This window comes from Loxodonta africana, chromosome 9 (assembly GCF_030014295.1).
Source record: "Loxodonta africana isolate mLoxAfr1 chromosome 9, mLoxAfr1.hap2, whole genome shotgun sequence".
Classification (NCBI taxonomy): domain Eukaryota; kingdom Metazoa; phylum Chordata; class Mammalia; order Proboscidea; family Elephantidae; genus Loxodonta; species Loxodonta africana.
In genome coordinates, this window is record NC_087350.1 from 48,376,567 (window position 1) to 48,396,954 (window position 20,388).

General features: G+C 48.4%; 2 protein-coding genes across 13 annotated transcripts in view; one reads left to right on the top strand and one right to left on the bottom strand.

Moving 5' to 3' along the window:
• RALGPS1 (Ral GEF with PH domain and SH3 binding motif 1) overlaps positions 1 to 20,388 on the bottom strand; it is a 407,684-nt gene that overhangs the window by 159,858 nt on the left and 227,438 nt on the right. The window lies entirely within an intron of this gene.
• ANGPTL2 (angiopoietin like 2) overlaps positions 838 to 20,388 on the top strand; it is a 37,269-nt gene continuing 17,718 nt past the window's right edge. Inside the window, exons 1-2 of one of the 2 annotated variants that reach the window (XM_003407722.4) lie at positions 838 to 1,332; positions 17,153 to 18,015. In XM_003407722.4, coding sequence (XP_003407770.1) covers positions 17,199 to 18,015 — 817 coding nt within the window. In that variant the 5' untranslated portion in view covers positions 838 to 1,332; positions 17,153 to 17,198. Of the gene's footprint in view, positions 1,333 to 14,186; positions 16,691 to 17,152; positions 18,016 to 20,388 lie in introns of those variants that run through there. The other variant, XM_023544908.2, reaches the window with a different exon arrangement.

The window sequence follows — 20,388 nt, forward strand, 5'->3', positions numbered from 1 at the left end:
GAGGACGCTGATGGAGTGACATCATTTGTTCCTAGAAGTGCCAATAAGAGGTCATATTCTGATGAAAACACTGACGCTGAGCAGGAACACAGAGCAGAAGCTCTGGGACTGTGGCCCCAGGCCCGCTAACTACAGAGTCTTGAGTTCAGCTCACTAATGGCACCCTTGGACCTGTGCCAAGCACTTTCCCGAGTGATCTCACAGAATCCTTGCTACAGCCCTTGGAGGCAGATTACTAATATTAGCCCATTTACAGATGCATGAAAGGGATATCCAAAGAGATGAAGTGACTTAATCAAGGCAACTCAGGTGGGAATGCAAATGCTGCCCCCACCCCCTGCCTGTGATATTTCCACTGTCCTAAGCCACCGCCTTCTGCTAACTTAAGCACAGACGCTGCCCAGCTTCTGTGGTGACACCTCGGGCTCCCTCCCCAGGATTTAAAGATGAGAGTGAGGCCTCCAAGACCGCAGTTGATGGGGAGAGGCACTCTGGGCTGAGCTGTTCCACCTGCCCACCTAGGGCTCTTGGGGGCAGTGCATAGGTGAGGGAACTATCCAGGGGGGAACCCCACTCCCAACTGCCTGCACAGCTGGAGTGGATCTAAACCCATTACCTGCATCAAAGGGGAAGCTCTCTGTCTCCGCAGAGCGCACCAGGAGCTGCTGGGGCTTTTGGGAGCGGGCTGGCCATGGAGCAGAGGTGGCCAGGCAATCCGTGCCAAGGAAGGAGGGGGCCGGAGAGTCGGCCGCCAAGCCAGGCTGGGGCGGGAGGGGCCGGGCCAGCTGGGGCCGGAGCTAGTGTGACATCACCGGGCGGCCCGCCTCTGTCTGGGCTGAGGGGAGGCCCGGAGCCTTTCTGGGGCCTGGGGGATCCTCTTGCACTGGTGGGTGGAGAGAAGTGCCTGCAGCCAACCAGGGTCAGGCTGCGCTCACAGTTTCCTCCGGCAGCATGTAAAGGCTCCACAAAGGAGTTGGGAGTTCAAATGAGGCTGCTGCAGACTGCCTGAGGATGAAGCCCCAGCCCTGAGTGGCACTGCCTGAGCCCCAGGACCTGCAGAGCAAGGCACTGAGGCAGTCGCTGGCCCCCACCGTGAGAGAAGGCAGGCTGTGAGCGACCCCAGCAGGACACCAGCCAGCCCCCGCCCCATCCCTGGCCGGAGCTCTGCTGTGGAGGCAAAGTGAGCAGAGGCCAGAGAGGCAGGGCTGCTTGGCGGCCAGTCTGGCCTGTGACTTGGGGACCCCCTCCTGGAGGCCATGGAAAGGCTGCCCCACTGACGGCCAAGGGGAAGCATGTGAGGAGCTGCTCTGGGAGCCAACCAGGAAGGAAGAGGTAAGGGGGCAGCGCTGTGGGCACACAGGGGCAGGGAGTGAGAGGCAGCAGCTGGCCCCATGGCCCAAGGTTCCAGAGCCCTGACCCCTCCATCTGGCGGGGGTGGGGGTGTGTACAGCTAAACCCCAGAGGGGGTCACTCCTGCTTTCACTTGGAAGCAAACAAGAAATCTGCCAGGGGCAGAGCCTGTGGACACTTGGGTAGGGGGGTGGCCTTTGGGGGTGTGAGGTCATGTGCTGGAATTGCAAGGATTTCATCAGGAAGTTCCATTCTCTTTCCTCAGACAAAGAACTTCTGGGGTAAAGACAGGTAGGTTTCTGGGTACAGCTTGGCAGCAGGGGTGTGTATGTGTGTGTGGGTTTGTGTGTGTGGGTATGTGTGCTGATGTGAAGGCAGGGTAGCTAGAGGACTTAAGAAGTCCGTTTGTGAACTTTGCGTTCCTATGCACCCGGGCTAGAGATTATGCCAAGGCAAAAGCAAAAGCATGCGCTGATCCTAAGAGAGCCGGGAGCCCTTGTTGGGAAAGCTCCCTGGAGCTGAGCGCTTCTGCTCACCTCCCTCCAGCTGGTGAGGAGACAGGCAGAGGCATCCAGCACTGGAAGGGACATGTCACCCAGAGGTTTCTGCCTGTGACTTGGGGCAAAGTGCTGCCTCAACTTCCTCTCCATGCCAGAGAATGCTTGATTCCTCCTAGGACTGGACAGGACCCCAGCTCTCCAACTGGCTAGACGTGGCCTGGAAATGGGGGAGGATGTGGCTTCTCTGGCACCCCAGTAGAGCTCCACATACCAAGTCCCTTGAAAGCACCCAGCGTTAGATAACATTTCCAAACAAATTCTTCACTGATCCCTCCCTTCTCCTTCTGTGATATGTGTGTCACGGGTCAGCTATTGCCTCTGCTGTGGGATTATGAGAGCTCCCAGAGGCCAGTTCGGTTACTCGAAAAAGGATCTCCTTTCACTGGGGCTCTGAGGAAAGTTGAGAATGCCACTTCTGAAGCTGGCCAAATGCATCCCACGTGTATTTTGTCCAAATCAAGGCAGAGTAGGGTAGTGCCCACGAGCTGGGTTCTAATCTTGGCTCTTTTAATTACGAGCCAAGTGACTCTGGCAGAACACTTAGCCTCTCTAAGCCTCAGTATCTTTATCTGTGAAATGGGATGATAATAGTGCCCATCTCATAGTAACAGCTAACACATATATTACATTTACCCTTGGCCAGACACTTATCAACTCATAGAATTCTCACAACCACCCTATGACACAGGTACTATCATTCATCCCTATCTTACAAGTGAGGAAACTGAGGCACAGAGGTTCAGTGATGTGCCCACGGCCACACAGCTAATAAGCGCTAGCACTGGGGTTTGAACCTGGCCATGTGGCTTCAGAGTGGGCACTCTGAACCACACTCTGCTGCTTTCTAGGAGGAGCACACGTGATGAGGCCTTAGCACAATGCCTGGTGTGCAATAAACTCTCGGAAAATGTTATTACTGATATTGTAAACCATAACAATCAGAATACAGAGAGGGAAAACCAGAGACCCAATTTTTTCCCCTGTCCTGAATGTATCCTGCTAGGGTTTTCGGCATATGCCACAGGGCAGAGCCAATGCTGTGGCCATTACCACCACCTACACTGGGGGTCCTTCCAGGAGTGTGAAGGGGCTTTATGTTTGGGATGTGGGGCTAAGACCACCTGCAGAATGCTTGGATCCTAAAAGTCCACTCTAGGAAAAGTGTGGATGCACTGACAAAGGGACCTTGGGTGCACCTGATGCCAACCTTACAGGGAGAGCATCGTACCACCAAACGGCACCACTTGTCTGCTGGTCTCCCCACCAGAACTTCAGTGGATGAGAAAAGTGAGTTACCTCATTGCTGCAGGAGGTCTACAAAGCAGAAGGACCAATGGCCATGCCTGTCCTGGGGTTGCAGAGGGAGGGACAAGGACCGTTCCCCGACACCACACCCCTCACCAAGTCTGGCCACAATGTGAGCTCTTGGAAGCATTTTGAAAAGCTGACGTTGAATATTTGCTTCTCTAGTACAAGGCCTCTGGGGTTGCTGAAGCCACAGGTTTCCCTGCACCAGCCAGAATGATCGTGGCTCACTGTGCTCTCTGGGAAGCTCAGGCTGAGCAGAGATGCTGACTGACTTCATGTGTCTGCCTAGCAAAAATGGCACTAATTACTACTCAGTAAAGGCAGTCTTGGTGGAACAGAGAAAAACATATGAAGTACATGATCCAAGAGGAGACTGCACAGTATCACTGCAAGCTCTTGGGCAGAGCAACTAAGCCAGTTCACATCCATTCTTCCACCCCACAGTGATTTATTAAGTACCCACTGGGCTTCCTAAGGCACATGCATTATCTCATTTTATCCTCACCACAATCCTAGAAGGTAGGTCCTAGAAGGCTCGGAGAGGTTAAGTAACTTGCCCAAGGTCACACAGTTAATGATTACATGAGACTCAACCCAGGTCTGTCTGGTTCCAAAGCCCATGCCTTCCCCCACCTCACACTACTGCCCTGTTCGAGGTACCTTGACTTGTCTTATCCTAACCACCACCCCCCGGCCCCCAGCTGCCAAGTCTGTTTTGGTTGCTGTCCTACAGAATCTTAAATCCATGAGCTTCCCTGATTTTGATGTATCATTTACTCTACACAAAAGCCTACCTCTGAGATAGAACAGGCATTATTATTATCCCTCTTTCAGATGAGTGGAGCCCTGGTGGCATAGTGGTTAACAGCTATAGCTGCTAACCAAAAATTTGGCAGTTTGAGTTGACCAGCTGCTCCTTGGAAACTCTATGGGGCAGTTCTACTCTGTGCTATAGGGTTACCATGAGTCGGAATAGACTCGATGGCAATGGGTCTTGGTTTGGTTCAAACGAATGGTGGTAAGGTCAGTGAGAGGTGGAACAGGGATTGCAAGCTAGGCTGACTTCAAAACCTGTGCACTTTGATACCCTGTGATGCTGCCTCCCACGGCAGTACCACAGAACTCTGGCACCAGTCTGGTGGAGATAGAGCCTTGGGGAAACATTTGTTTATGCATTTTCTACATCCCTACTTGGAGACTCCTTTAGGGTTTCAGAATCGGAACTCATGTCCTCACAGTCTACACTAGGCCACACTTGAGAAATTCCTGAGAAAACATCAGGGAGAAAGGAACCAGTAGCTATCTTAGAACAAACGTAACAGACATCAGCCCCACCCAAGGCAGGTACGTTCAGCAACTGGCCTTTCGCTGAATCACAATCCGTTTAATCTGAAATGGCCTCAACTGACAGCAGTCGGATGAGGGAGGAGATGGGTGGAAGAGGGGTGGAGGTGGAACGAAAACAAGTATTGAGTGTCTACCATGGGTCAGACATACACGGTGGAGAGCAAACACAAACCCCGATCTTCCTTCCTAGAGCCTGTAGCCCAGCAGGAGGAGGTGGACAGTGGATCCAACAATCACACAAACACAGCTCTGAGAAAGCTGTAAAGAGGAGGCATGTGACATCCACTAAAATGAATAGTGCTGTCCCCATTTCACAGAGGCAGAAACTGAGGCACAGAGGGTATAGCACATCTCCCAAGGCCTTGCCACTAGACCTGTCTGACAAAGGCCGTGCTCATTCTATTCCAGCTTGCTGCCATCCTGGACAAACACACTGCGGAAATCTCAAGAATGAATCAATTCATTGAACAGTGTTTCTTTCCTATGAATTTATATAAAACACCCCAAATAGAAGGGTTATTCAGCCACAGGCAGCATGAGTTTGTGGTGATAGATAGGTTACGTCAGAAATATCATTCTGCAGGTCGTTTCTATGACAAATACCGCATTCCCTCACTTCAATGTGCATCAACTGCAAGCCATATGACTGATTAATAACAGCTTGGAGGGGGGTTAAATGATACAATGTCCCGTTACATGTACATATCAATTGCAAGACACATTCTGGTCACAGAAATGTTAAACTGTTGGGTGGGGGGAACCATGCCTCTTACAATCAAGCTATTATGTTAGGTCTGCTCTCTGGTAAAATCAGACTATCTTGGGGCCAGCAGCCCCAAGCCTCAGCCTCCCCCTCATCCTCCAGAAAGGCAGGGACAAAACTACTGCGCAGAAGCCCAGGATGAACTCTTATTTCCAAGGGATGCCTTAAGACCCACCCGGCTCCAGTCCTGTCCAAGAAGGTCCTACTCCAATCTCCCAGAGTGAAAGGCTGTGTCTGTCTTAGTTACTGCTGAACCTCCAACACCCACTCAGGGTGAGGTGAAGAAGATACCTGTGGAATGAATACTTGAATGAAGGACGCAGGCAAGCAAGTAAACCCAGGACCTCTAGCGAACAAACCCCTCAAACCCAGGATGCCACACCATTCCCCTCTGGTTGTCTACCAAGATCTACTCGGGGACACCTTCCCTCCCACCTCATCCCCTTCCCACCCCATGGCCCTGCCCAACCCCCACCCCAGCTAGATTAGGTGCCCCTATAGCCCTGAGGGAAACCCTGGTGGCACAGTGGTTAACAGCTACAGCTGCTAACCTAAAAGTCAACAGTTTGAATCCACCAGGCGCTCCTTGCAAACTGTATGGGGCAGTTCTACTCTGTCCTATAGGGTCGCTACGAGTCAGAATCGACCTGACGGCAACAGGGGCTTTTTTTTTATATAACCCCGAGAGCCACCCTTCTATCAGGACATTGACCACTGCTCTCTCTCTCTCCTACTACTGTGAGATCCTTGAGAGCAGGGACCTTGCCTGCCTTGGTTTTTTTTGAATGTTTGTTTTAATTTTTATTGAGCTTCAAGTGAACGTTTACAAATCAAGTCAGTCTGTCACATATAAGTTTATATACACCTTACTCCATACTCCCACTTGCTCTCCCCCTAATGAGTTAGCCCTTCCAGACTCTCCTTTCGTGACAATTTTGCCAGCTTCCAACTCTCTCTACCCTCCCATTCCCCCTCCAGACAGGAGATGCCAACACAGTCTCAAGTGTCCACTGATACAAGTAGCTCACTCTTCATCAGCATCTCTCTCCTACCCATTGTCCAGTCCCTTCCATGTCTGATGAGTTGTCTTCGGGAATGGTTCCTGTCCTGGGCCAACAGAAGGTTTGGGGACCATGACCGCCGGGATTCCTCTAGTCTCAGTCAGACCATTAAGTATGGTCTTTTTGTGAGAATTTGGGGTCTGCATCCCACTGATCTCCTGCTCCCTCTGGGGTTCTCTGTTGTGCTCCCTGTCAGGGCAGTCATCGTTTGTGGCCAGGCACCAACTAGTTCTTCTGGTCTCAGGATGATGTAAGTCTCTGGTTCATGTGGCCCTTTCTGTCTCTTGGGCTCATAGTTATCGTGTGACCTTGGTGTTCTTCATTCTCCTTTGCTCCAGGTGGGCTGAGACCAATTGATGCATCTTAGATGGCCGCTTGTTAGCATTTAAGACCCCAGACGCCACATTTCAAAGTGGGATGCAGAATGTTTTCATAATAGAATTTATTTTGCCAATTGACTTAGAAGTCCCCTTGAACCATAGTCCCCAAACCTTCGCCCTTGCTCCGCTGACCTTTGAAGCATTCAGTTTATCCCGGAAACTTCTTTGCTTTTGGTTCAGTCTAGTTGAGCTGACCGTCCATGTATTGAGTATTGTCCTTCCCTTCACCTAAAGTAGTTCTTATCTACTAACTAATCATTAAAAACCCTCTCCCACCCTTCCTCCCTCCCCTCCCTGTAACCACAAAAGTATGTGTTCTTCTCAGTTTATACTATTTCTCAAGATCTTATAATAGTGGTCTTATACAATATTTGTCCTTTTGCCTCTGACTAATTTCACTCAGCATAATGCCTTCCAGGTTCCTCCATGTTATGAAATGTTTCACAGATTCGTCACTGTTCTTTATCAATGCGTAGTATTCCATTGTGTGAATATACCACAATTTATTTAACCATTCATCCATTGATGGACACCTTGGTTGCTTCCAGCTTTTTGCTATTGTAAACAGAGCCACAATAAACATGGGTGTGCATATATCTGTTCGTGTGAAGGCTCTTATTTCTCTAGGGTATACTCTGAGGAGTGGGATGTCTGGGTTGTATGGTAGTTCTATTTCTAACTGTTTAAGATAACGCCAGATAGATTTCCAAAGTGGTTGTACCATTTTACAATCCCACCAGCAGTGTATAAGAGTTCCAATCTCTCCGCAGCCTCTCCAACATTTATTATTTTGTGTTTTTTGGATTAATGCCAGCCTTGTTGGAGTGAGATAGAATCTCATCGTAGTTTTAATTTGCATTTCTCTAATGGCTAATGATCAAGAGCATTTTGTCATGTATCTCTTAGCTGCCTGAATATCTTCTTTAGTGAAGTGCGTGTTCATATCCTTTGCCCACTTCTTGATTGGGTTGTTTGTCTTTTTGTGGTTGAGTTTTGACAGAATCATGTAGATTTTAGAGATCAGGTGCTGGTCGGAGATGTCATAGCTGAAAATTCTTTCCCAGTCTGTAGGTGGTCTTTTTACTCTTTTGGTGAAGTCTTTAGATGAGCATAGGTGTTTGATTTTTAGGCACTCCCAGTTATCTGGTTTCTCTTCGTCATTTTTGGTAATGTTTTGTATTCTGTTTATGCCTTGTATTAGGGCTCCTAACGTTGTCCCTATTTTTTCTTCCATGATCTTTATCGTTTTAGTCTTTATGTTCAGGTCTTTGATCCACTTGGAGTTAGTTTTTGTGCTTGGTGTGAGGTATGGGTCCTGTTTCATTTTTTTGCAAATGGATATCCAGTTATGCCAGCACCATTTGTTAAGAAGACTATCTTTTCCCCAATTAACTGACACTGGGCCTTTGTCAAGTATCAGCTGCTCATATATGGATGGATTTATATCTGGATTCTCAATTCTGTTCCATCGGTCTATGTGCCTGTTGTTGTACCAGTACCAGCCTGCCTTGTTTTTGCTCTATTGCCAGCCCCTGGCACAATGGCTGGTACAAGAGAAATGCTCAGGAAATACGCTTAATAAATGAAATCCTTGAATTCCTATTTAGTAACCCAGGTGCCATCCTGGGTACTAGATATTCAGAGGGGGAAACAGTCCTGATCCTGCTTTTAAGAAGCTCATAGTCTGGGAGGAGACAACTAACTAGATGAGTACAATCTGTATCTCGGGTGCTGTGATGGAGGCACCCACACTCACGCTACAGGAGCTGGAGAACGGAGTGGGAACCTCACTACAAATGTATGGCTTTAGAGAGAAGTGGACTCATGAGATAAACCTAGAGAGGAAGCCATGATTCATTAGGCGGAACTATGGGGGAAGGTGAGGCAAGAGCAACAGCATGTGCCAAGGCAGGGAGGCATGAAAACACAGGCTCTGATTTTAAGCAGGACACTGACATGATAAGATATGAGGTCTACAAAGACAGCCCTGGAGCCACGTGCAATGTGGACTCCCAAAGGCAGGGAGGCCAGTTAAGATTGTGTGGGGAAGAAACCTGGCTCTGGATTAGACAAACCTGGTTCCAAGCCCAGCTCCACCTCTTTGTTGCTCTGTGTCCCTGGGCAAGTGACTTCATTTCTTGCCTCTGTTTCCTCTCTGAGAAATGGAGATAACCACAGCCCCTGCCTCACAAAGTTGCTGGGATTAGTGAGACAGGCAAAGAAAGTGCTTGTCCCAGTGCTCAACGGATGAGCTCATCCCAACTAGTCAAGGTGGTCCTGGTGCCAGTGGCCCTGCCTGCCCCAGAGAAGCAGCTCCAAGCAAAGCCTGGATTTCCCAAGAAGCCACCCTAGAGCAGCACTGCCCACTCAGCTCCTAGCTGCTCCCTCTCGTCTGAGACTCCGCCAGTTCCAGGGCTCTGGAGCACACCAAGCACTGCTGGAAATGCAGCGGCCAACTCAGAAGCTGGGCTCCAAAATGGCTTCTGCAGACTCTGCTCTGTTGGCAGAGGCTCTTGGCACTGAGGGCAAAGTGTGCGGGCTTTGGGGGAATCTCAAAATGGTTCCCAAATAATGTAGCATGAAAAAGTAACAGCCATATCCTTGTCCCTCTGGCAAAGACCACCAGCTCCCCACTGCCTAACCACATCCCCTCTTGCCCTAAGATCTCACAGTGGGACCACGACCCACCTCCTCGTGAACTCAGCCCTTCCCAGGAGTCAGCAACTCAGAAGTGGCTGCAGCACATGGGCCTAGGGCATCAGGAGGATTCAACCCCCTCCCCCCTCCCCCACGCTACTCTTCCAGGCAAATTTGCTCCTAGATTATATGCTTTTCTGGTTCATGCCTGCGGGGTGGCAGGGGAGTGGGGGAAGGTTGGCTAAAATAACAAAATATCCCGTTGCATGTACACATCAATTTTAAGACACATTCTGATCACAGAAATGTTGAAATGCCGGCTGGGGGTTCAGAACCATGTCTCTTGTAATCAAGCTATAAGGGCCAGGCCCAGGTTACAGCAATACAAATGGCTGGCTGGCTGGCTGGCTGGGAAGGCTAAATTAATAAGTAGATGGAAGATTGGATGGATGGGAGAATGGTTTATTTGAAGATCTTACGAGAGCCGAGCTAAGATCTGGGATTTGGCTGAAGACTCCTTGGGTGCCCACACAGTCTTTTGGTGGGGAATGATTCACAAGATCCTAGGTTGGGAGGGGATGGCAGTTGGAGATCTGGATACTCCCTCCCTGGCCTCCAGGCTGGTAGTGAATCACCCAGGACAAATGATGCACAGTCCCTTCTCCAGGTTTTCTAAGGCGAGGATGCCACTGTTCACCTTAGATGCCCATTTTGGGGTCTTACCACCTGGATGATCAAAAGACTCTTTCTAACATCCAACAAAGCTCTCTCCTGTGCTGACCTGAAACCGTTTTGACTTATTCAGTCAATAGTGACTAAGAAGTGATCTGTATCCCTGTCATTAAACAAGCGAGCAAGCATGTTTTATTCACAGTGGTTGGAGAGGCATCATTGCTCAATGTGAGGGCACAGACACTGGAGTCGGACAACGAAACCCCAGTCCCAATATTTACTGCCAAGTGGCCTTGGGAAAGTGACCTAACCTTTCTGGACCTGAGTTTCCTCTACTGCAAAATGCAGCTAATAATTCTTTCCTCCTAAGTAAGGGAACCATATCATTTATTGCCAAAGAGAACACTTTTGAGAGTGAAAGGAGGTGTTATTGATACTTATTTAAGACAACAGGCCTCAACTGGGGCAAACCAGGGTACATGGTCCCCTACTTATGAGGTTGTATCAATCAGTGAGACAGAACAAAGAGAGCACAGCTGGGCATACAGAAAGTTTACAACAAGCAAATGACAGCTGTTATTATCAATACTATTGGTCATGCGGTCAGTTGGGCCCTTTAGTGCCTTTCCTTCTGGGCTTTTCCTTCGCTTGGACTCCTTCCCCATTCTAGATTACCAATTTACTGGAGTCCAACCCCGCTGGCATGCCTACATTTCAACCAGTTTTAGTAGAAACAACTGTGTCAACATTGAAACTTTGATTTGTCTCTTCGGTCCTGTTTTGTTTTAACAATCTTGATTCATGCTCATGTCCATCAGACTCACTCAAGCTCAGCTCAAGTTCCTCGCTGCCCAGAACCCAGACGTCAGGGGCCAGCTGGACATACTGGGGACAAGGTAGCAGTTACAGATTTCCTCACTGCCTCTTACAGTGCTGGGGTGCCTCCTCTGGCCTGGACTTATGCTCGACCATCTGTGAACACAGAACAACATGGCAGGGCTGCTGGGGTAAGGAAGGGTAGATTCTATGAGTCCTCCAGGCAGGACTACAACCTGGACTGATGATGAAATACCATTCTGAGAGCTGGATTTAATTCAGAGATTTTCCTGGGATCAGTAGTCGTGGGGATCTCATGAGCTCTCCTGTCTTCCTCCTTCCTGGGAGGTCAGAGAACAATCTCTTTCATTTTGGCACTTCTTTAACGGGTATATTTTGAAGTATATTTTGGGGTTCTGTTACCAGCTTTGTGACCAAGTAATGTTTCCTCACCTGCAAATGGGGATAATTGCCAGCTCTGCTGTTAAACTAAAAAGGATCTTTGTCGAGAACTACAAAATTGTTGTAATATAAGTATACAAAGATTACGAGTGTGATTTGTGCCCCCTAGAGTTGCATAGTACTAAACTCAGCCTCCCTCTGAGGGCTGTTGGGAGAATTAAGTGAGATACTGTATATAAAATGCTTGGGTCACAGTAATAATCAGCTGTAATTATTATTTTCATTATTTGAATTTTTTTGTTCCTAACCTTGGGAGTGAGAACTCAAAAGAGTGCCCAAGTCAGCTGCTTCTGCCAGAGCACAGGATGTACAGGTCTGTTTTTGAAAACGATTTCTCCCACATAGTGGTCTCTCATCCGGGCTGCAGTGCCGTGGTGTGAGAGGGATGTGGACACATGGTGTGTGGCCCCACCACACCAGGCCAAGTGGGGACACTACAAAGCAGTCCACTGGAGGCTGGGTGGGACCCAAGCTCTGGAGAGGCTGCCTCTCAGTGTGCAAAGGCAGTCACGTGGAGTGGTCACGCTGGCTTCACTTGTGGAGAGGGAAAACCCATGCATAATGGAAACTCCTCACAATACAGTGTGGAAAAGCAATTTTAAGAATCATTTTTATTTTAATTTCTAAGCCAAGGAAAACAGTTGGATTTGCTTTTCTTTGTTGGTCATAGGAAGAAACCAAGGAGTATCGCTTTGATTGGAGTTGAGTTCTTCTCCAAGCCTAAGATGGCTAGAATGTTGGGGGGTTATTTCTCTTGGGATGTAATTAGTTGAATAAATATCAAGAGAGCAAGAGTAAACAAATTCATTACTGCTCATCAAGAACTGCCAAGTTAGCAAATACCTTGGGGTGGGGGGGAAGGTGGGTGTGTAGTTGGAATCTTTAAGGAAAATAAATAACTCCAAGGCCAAGGGTGGCACAAAGAGCATGGCCCTTGGTATCAGGCAGACCTGAGTTCTAGACCCAGCTCTGCCTCTTACCTGCTGTGAGTTCCTAGGTAAGTCACTTGGACTTGTTTAGGTTTCAGAGTCTTCATTTATAAAATGAGGGGAATAATAACCTTGCTAGACTACCTGGGACCCTGCATGCCAGGTACCCAGCACGGTGCCCTGTTCCTCCCTGTTTATAACCCAATCTGCTCTAAATCACTCCTGCTAAGCCCAGACCCCATAGAAACAAAACAGTAGGACCCAGAATCTTACAGCTTCAAGACTGGACCCACTACTTGCAATGTGACCAATAAGCAAGTTACCTGACACTCTTTGAGCTTCAGTTTCCTCACTCTCAAAATGGGCATAATAACTAAATGAGATAATGTATATCTAAAGGGCCATGTGAACCCAAAAACCTATGTGTTAGTTGTCAAGTCTGGTTTATTTTTTAATCTAACAATCACAAGAAATGCTCCTTAAAGACATCACAGTCTGTAATGATGTCTGCATGTCTCTTGCCTTTCCACCCTGTGCCTGGCACTGTGCGAGACGCTAGGGACACCAACACAGCCAGGGCCCAGTCTAACCAGTGGACTGCTTCAGGGCCTGGGCAGTGAGGCCAGACAGACCTCCTGGGTTAGAGCCCAGCTCTGTAACTGGATCAAGGGACTCCAAGTCCTTCTCTGTAAAATGGGAATAATGTGACATCTCCTCATAGGGTTAATGTAAGGATTCGAAGAGACGATAAAACTGCTCAACATACCACCTGCTATATTCAGCACTCCTTAATGTGAGTTTTTATCATTACCGTTGTTGTTGCTGTCCTTGTTATCATATTCCAATTACATTATTCCAATCTCTAGTTTCCGAAGTGCTTCCATGTTCCTTACCTAGTGTATGAAGCAGGGTTGATCACCTCCATTTCACAGAAGAGGCTTACTTAGCCTTTGGGATCTCAAGTCCAAGTGCACAGAGCTTTTCCCAGGAAGCTGTGACAGCCCACACTTGGGAGAGGAAGAACTCAACTATTAATTACAGCCCTCCTGGATCGTCAGGCCTGGGAAGGTTTGGAAACAACCCTTACCTGGAGCCAAGTTGCCTCCCTGGGCCTCTCTGGCAGCTTGTTGGCCAAGGTGGAGGCCACAGCAGCACAGAGAAGTGTTTGTCACCAGCTGCCGCAGGTGAGTAGCCTGCAGAAGGCAACAGCCCCAACAGGCCCACCCTAGCCAGGAGGGCAGGTCCTCCCCATTGTTCTCTGGCAGGCGCTGCCGCCAGCACAGGAGCAGCCAAAGTGCCGTTGGAAACCAGGCAAACACTGACAAACTCAGCCTGGTTTCCACTGACGTCACTGCAGCACTGCTTCGTAGGAGAATCCAAACCAGAGGCATGAACACATCTTTCTCTGCCTGGGCTGGAAAAGCCTGAGCCAGCCATTGAACCACTCTTGGGCTTTGTCATTAAGTGAAAAACAGCTGAGCATGGCCTTGGGGAGCACAGGGTCTGTTTTGTAACTGCTCAGTGGCTGGCACAAGGTGGAGCCAGGGCCCAGGCTGCTTACCTGAAAAGCCCCCAAAATGGCCTGGGAAGACAAAACCTTCAGGTCCTATGCTCTGGTTTTTAGGTCCCTGGGGTGGCACAAACAGTCTGCGCTCGACTACTAACCTAAAGATCGACGGGTCATTAATGTGAAATCATAAAGTGGTGATACTAATGCTTTTTTACTACTGAAAACCAGACAAAGCACATTTCTGTGTAGTCATTAAGCATCTGAAGGTTTAAGTCCATCAGACCAGGACTGATCTTGGGGAAGTCGTTTAGCCTCTATGAATCTCAGTTTCTCATCTGTAAAATGGAAATAACCATAGTATCTACCTTAAAAGGACATTGTAAGCCTTCAATAAAACAAGAAAACATTTGTACAATCCTTGATGCAGGGTCAGGTACATAGTGGGTACTTTACATTGCTAATAAATATCATAAATGACCCCTCTTCTGTGCAGCAACGATGCTCTCTTAGGCAGTCACTTCCCCATGAGATCCTCCGGCCCTGGTGTATCCCTTGTCACAGCAGCAACAGTTAGTGGACGTGTCTTTTCATTCAGGCAACAAATATTTATTGAGCTCCTACGCATTCCCGGCCATGTGCTAGGCACTGCGAATGAAGCAGTGACCAAAACAGAGAAAACCCCTAGCCTCATGGAGCTTACATTCAGGGAGAGGGGTGGTAGGGAGGCAGGCAGTATATGTCTGATGATGACAAGGAAGGACTCTGGAGAGGGTGGGTGGCAAGGTCACAATTTTATATAAGCAGAGAGGGCCGAACTGAGGAAGAGATAATGCAACAAAGACCTGAAAGAGGTAAGGGAACAAGACCTGAGGAAATAGGGAAATGTTTCCAGACAGAGAACAGCAAGTGCAAAGGCCCTGAGTCATGAGCGAACTTGATGAGCTTAAGGAACATCCAAGAGGGCAGTGTAGCTGGAGTGAGGTGAGCTAGGAGGAGGAAAGCAAGAGATGAGGTCAGCAAGGTAGCAGGGACCAGATCATGGAGGGCCTTAAAGACTGACTGACATTTTTCTCCAAGATGGGGAGCCACTGGAGCATTCTGAATAGAAGAGTGATCTGATCTGACTACTGATATGACCACACTGGCTCCCGGATTGAGAATATTCTGTAGGGTGGGCAAGAGCAGGAGCAGGGAGCCCAGTTAGGAAACTACTGCAGTAGTCCAGGCAAGAGGTGAAGGTGGTTGCACCAGGGTAGTGGCAGGAAGGTAGGGGGAAACAATAGGATTCTGGAAATACTTCTCGGATATTGCTATTCTAATTTTGTGGTGAATTAGCTATGGGAATCAAAAGAGAGAAAGGAGTCAAGGATGACTCCAAGGTTTTTGGCCTGAGCACTAAAAGAACAGAGCTGTCATTCACTAACACAGGAAAAACTATGGGATGAACAGGTTGGGATAGGGGTGTGGGGAAAACCAGGAGTACATTTTTGGATAAGTTAAGTCTGAGATGCCTAGTAAATATTTGAGTGGTAGTGTCACAGAGGCTGTTGCATGTATGAGTCAAGGGGAGCAGTCTGGGCTGGAGAAATAATGTGGGAGTCATCAGTGCTTGAAGGTCATCAAAGCCACAAGACTGGAGGAGATCATTAAGGTAAATAAGAGGTCTGAGGGCTGAGCTCTGGGCCCTCAGAGGATAGGAATAGGAGAATGAATGAGCAATGGAGAATGAAAGAGCAGCCAGTTAAGATAGCAGGAAAGGGTGGTGTCTTAAAAAGGAAGTTCAAGAAGGAAATGATCATTTATGCCCCACATTGCTGACAGGCAAAGTAATAATAAGATGAGGACTGAGAACAAGACCATTGGATCTGGAAAATGGGGGCCACTGGTGATATTGTCTAGAACACTTGCAGTGGAGGGGAGGGGGCAAAGGCCTGCTGGGAGTAGGATCAAGGGAAAAACAGAAGAGAGGAACTGGAAACAGTGAGCAAAGGCAACTCTTTGGAGGGTTCTGCTAAAACAGGAGCAGAGAAACGAAACAACAGTAGCTGGAGAGGCGATGTGAGGTCAAGAGAGGATTTTCTTTAAGTTGAGAGAAAAAACTGCATGATTGTAGGAAACATGTGATTATGTAGGAGAGATGGGGAGAAGTGCTGGAGCAATGACCTTTAGTAGGCAAGAGGAGGGATCTAGTACACGTTCCCTCCCTCTTGGCCTGGCTAACTCCTACTCATCCCTCAAGGGTCAGTGTAAAGGTCACTTTCTCAGGGAAGCTTCCCTGACCCCTCCGATTATGCTACTTCAACTGTCATTCCCTTTCACAGCACATGATACTTCTGCTTCACAGCACTTATAAATTGTGTAACAATGCGTAAGCCCTGTGAGGGCAGGGGCTGGGTTTGTCTTGTTTGCAGCAGTAGCTCCAACAGCTAGCATACTGCCTGGAACACAGTAGATGTTCATTGGATAGCTGGTGAAGGAAGAAACAGTCCAAGAACAGAACTGAAACAAATCCTGAGACACGTGTCTGTTTTTTGCTCCCGTTCTGATTTCATCACATTGCAATGATCAGGACCATGCAGTTACTGGCTGTTGCAAATACTTGGATTTAGAAGAGCTCAGTTGTTTGTTCCTGTTTGGGCTCTGTAGCTTGGCTAACACACAGACTAAAACCACGTGACCGGACATATCCTTCCACTGATATTGCCCACTACAAAGAGAACACATTCAATACCGTGTCTAGCAACTCACTCATTTAACAAATGTTTGCCAAAAGTCTCCTTAGCACAACATCGTAGGGATACAGGATTGATTCAGACATAGCAGCTGGTCTCATGGAGCTTAGAGTCCAGCAGAAGATACCAATATCAAAAAGAACTACCATTGTTCACAACTGTGGTAGGTGCTACAAAGGGAAAGTCCAGGGGGTTATGCAAGTGTAGAATGGAGAGACAACAGTCTGAGGAGTCTGAGGCACAGGGAGAAGGGAGATTGGACATCTCTAGCTCTCCTCCCCAGCTTCAAGCTGCCCCAATGTCGTTCTCAGGCTCCAGGCTAGGAGCACAGCAAGAAGACTATGGGCATGGAGCTGGCTTCAGAAGCAGCAGGGCTGTAGCCTCCTGCCTTCAGATGCTCCATTCCCCTTTCTTTTACTTTCTATCTCTGCTGGGAGCTGTCTGTCTCCTTCTGTGACTTCCAGAAGGGCTGCCCTCCTCTCTGACTCCAGGAGAGTAGAACATGGCCTCCCGAAGCTGCACTTTTTAGAAAGATCTACCTGGCGAGAACGATGAACTCATTTATGGCACAGGCCACCAGCAGCGTTGGGAACATCACTGATTTTGCCATTCTGTTTACTTTCAGGTTTTCATAGACTTTATTCACAAAGAATAACCATTTTGCAAGGACCATGAGGCCGCTGTGTGTGGCGTGCTGGTGGATGGGACTATTGGCCACCGTAGGAGCTGCTGCAGGCCAGGAGGATGGTTTTGAGGGCACTGAGGAAGGCACACAAAGTGAGTTCATTTACCTGAACAGGTACAAGCGGGCTGGTGAATCCTCAGACAAGTGCACCTACACCTTCATTGTGCCCCAGCAGCGGGTCACAGGCGCCATCTGTGTCAACTCCAAGGAGCCTGAGGTGCTCCTGGAGAACCGAGTGCATAAGCAGGAGCTGGAGCTGCTCAACAACGAGCTGCTCAAGCAGAAGCGGCAGATTGAAACGCTGCAGCAGCTCGTGGAAGTGGACGGCGGCATCGTGAGTGAGGTGAAGCTGCTACGCAAAGAGAGCCGCAACATGAACTCGCGGGTCACGCAGCTGTACATGCAGCTCCTGCATGAGATCATCCGAAAGCGGGACAACGCGCTGGAACTCTCCCAGCTGGAGAACAGGATCCTCAACCAGACGGCCGACATGCTGCAGCTGGCCAACAAGTACAAGGACCTGGAGCACAAGTACCAGCACCTGGCCACGCTGGCCCACAACCAGTCAGAGATCATCGCACAGCTCGAGGAGCACTGCCAGCGGGTACCCACAGCCAGACCTGTCCCCCAACCACCACCTGCCACACCACCCCGCGTCTACCAGCCACCCACCTACAACCGTATCATCAATCAGATCTCCACCAATGAGATCCAGAGTGACCAGAATTTGAAAGTGCTTCCACCTCCTCTGCCTACCATGCCTGTTCTCACCAGCCTCCCATCCTCCACAGACAAGCCATCAGGTAAGTCCTTCTGGCAACCTTTTCCATCTGGGCCTTAAAGTCAGGTGCCAGACTTCCCTTGGCTGTGACCACATTGGGAGAAAAGCCACAGCAAATTGAAGCTGGGCCAACAGACTTGTGCAATCCCCCAGCAATCCCTTGGGCCAAGCCCTTGGGGTCACAGGGGGACCACATTCCTTAGATGGATGCTTAAAGGTAGAACCAGGAAGCAGGAAGAATCTCAGAAGAGAGCAAACGTTACCTGGGATCTGCGGAATGAGCCCAAGGCCTGTAGTTTTCTAGGCTCTGCACTATTTGTTAGCAAATAGGATGTCTCTCCTGCAAGCTTGTGTACTCCAGGCTCCAGCCGCTACGCCTGGCAGAGTGTTGTCATTCAGTTAAGTACTCACTGAATAAACAATAGGCCAAAAAAAAAATTCTAGCACTTTAAAAGTATGATAAGCATATTTTAGGGACTAGGGGATAGGAGGGAGTGTTTCCTAAAGTCTACCCATTTCCTAGAGTCTGCTGTTATCTAGAATTTTCAATGATGAGTCAATATATTCTTAAATACATGTTTCATCTTAAAATATGGTAATTCTCAGAATACCATTTTGGGGGACCACTGGGGTTGCTGATGGAGAGGAAGTGGCTACAGTAGATTGTGAAGCTTGACCAAAATACTGCACTGGCCATTTTCACGTCTATGACACCATTAACCCCTGCAGCTCCAATTTATGGACAAGTTAACTGAAACTATGAGAGGTTAAGTGACTTGCTCATAGGCTTAGGATCCTCAAGCTGGATTTAATTCATGCCTTTTCACTTGAAGCTTGGCTCCTCTGTGCTCTAGGACCCTGAGAATCCTCTCTGCTGGGGGGAGCAAGTACCCCTGCCAGAAAGTCAGCATGAGCTCAGTCAGCCCCTGAAGCTCAGCCCTCATTCACCCAGGACCCTGTTAGCCTTCCAAATTCACTGTCACATGAGAACTAACCTAACCATACATCTGCTCCAAGTCAGTGATTTTGGTACCGTTCTGTTGTATAAACACAAAGACATTTTTACTGAAAACATCCTGTTTTACACTTGCTTCACACTTTTGGAAATAATCACCAGTACTGGGAAGAGCAGCTTCTTGGTAACTCCAGAGAGAGGCTGCACCTGAGTGCAGGAGGGTGGCCAGCGCAAAGGACAAGGGTGGCACCGTTTGTAGGTCAGTGGTAAGATGGGGTGGGGAAGCCAGATGCAGGGCCCACAGCAGCTCAAAGGAAAGACCTCGACTAGGTGTGGGATTGAGAACATGCGCTTTCAAGCAGATTTGACTTAGGTTGAAATCTTGGTTCTCCATTGATTAGCTCAGTGAATTAGACAAGTCGTTTTGTCCCTCTGAGCCTCAGTTTTCTCGTCTGGCAACTGGGGATTAAAATAATGCCTATCTGAAGATCCAGTGAAATACTGCAAAAAAAAAAAAAAATGTGTTTAGCACAGTGTTGGCTGACAGTAAGTTTCAATACACGGTAGCTATTAGTCTCCTTTGGTCTTGATCTCTTCATCTTAAAACAAGGAGAGTAAGATAAACAAACAGTCCCTTTCCAGCTCTGGTGTTCCACATCTGTACATGCTCTGTTTTAAATCAGAAGCTCTGAAAGAGAAGGCAGGGTGTGCTAATACATCTTGGTAGAATATCCAGAAGGTAAAACGTGCCCTTGAGCACCAAATGAAGGCTCAACTGAATGTCAGTTATAATCCTAACATGAGTCAGTCTGGTCTTAATGGTTACCCAATCAATCTTCTCTCTCCTAAGCATCTCTGGTTTTTGACTTGACAATTTCAGGACACTCCTGAGCTTGAACTGAGGTGGTTGACATACAGCGTACGATTGAAGACCTGGGTTTATATCTAGGCTCCACCCCTTGTCAGCTGTTTGCTCATGAGCAAGTTCTTTACTTCTTTGAGCATCAATTTTCTCCTCTGTAAAATGGGGGCAAAAGTCATAACATCACAGGGTTGTTGTGGAAACTCAGTGCAATCAAGTATGTAATGTTACGTCATATGGTACAGCTACTCTGTGCCTGTCACAGTGCTAGATAAGGGGGAGCAGGTAAAAATCTGGTCCCTGACCTCCAGAAACTCAGTCTGGTGGAGGTGGTGGATACGTGAATGTATCTGGGATCCATACAATGCCCATTACTTCTATCATCTAAAATCAGCACCTTTGGTCTAACAAAAGATCTCTCTGGGAGGTAGCCCAGAAGGAGCGCGGTTGGAGGGGGCCCTCCTTTTTCCTGGTGTTGGATTAAGCTGGAAGAAAAAAACAGATGGTCTCCCTCTATCCAGCTCCAAAGGCCTGGCATGGGCCTTACCAGGTCCAAGACAGCCAGTAAGTAAAGAGCT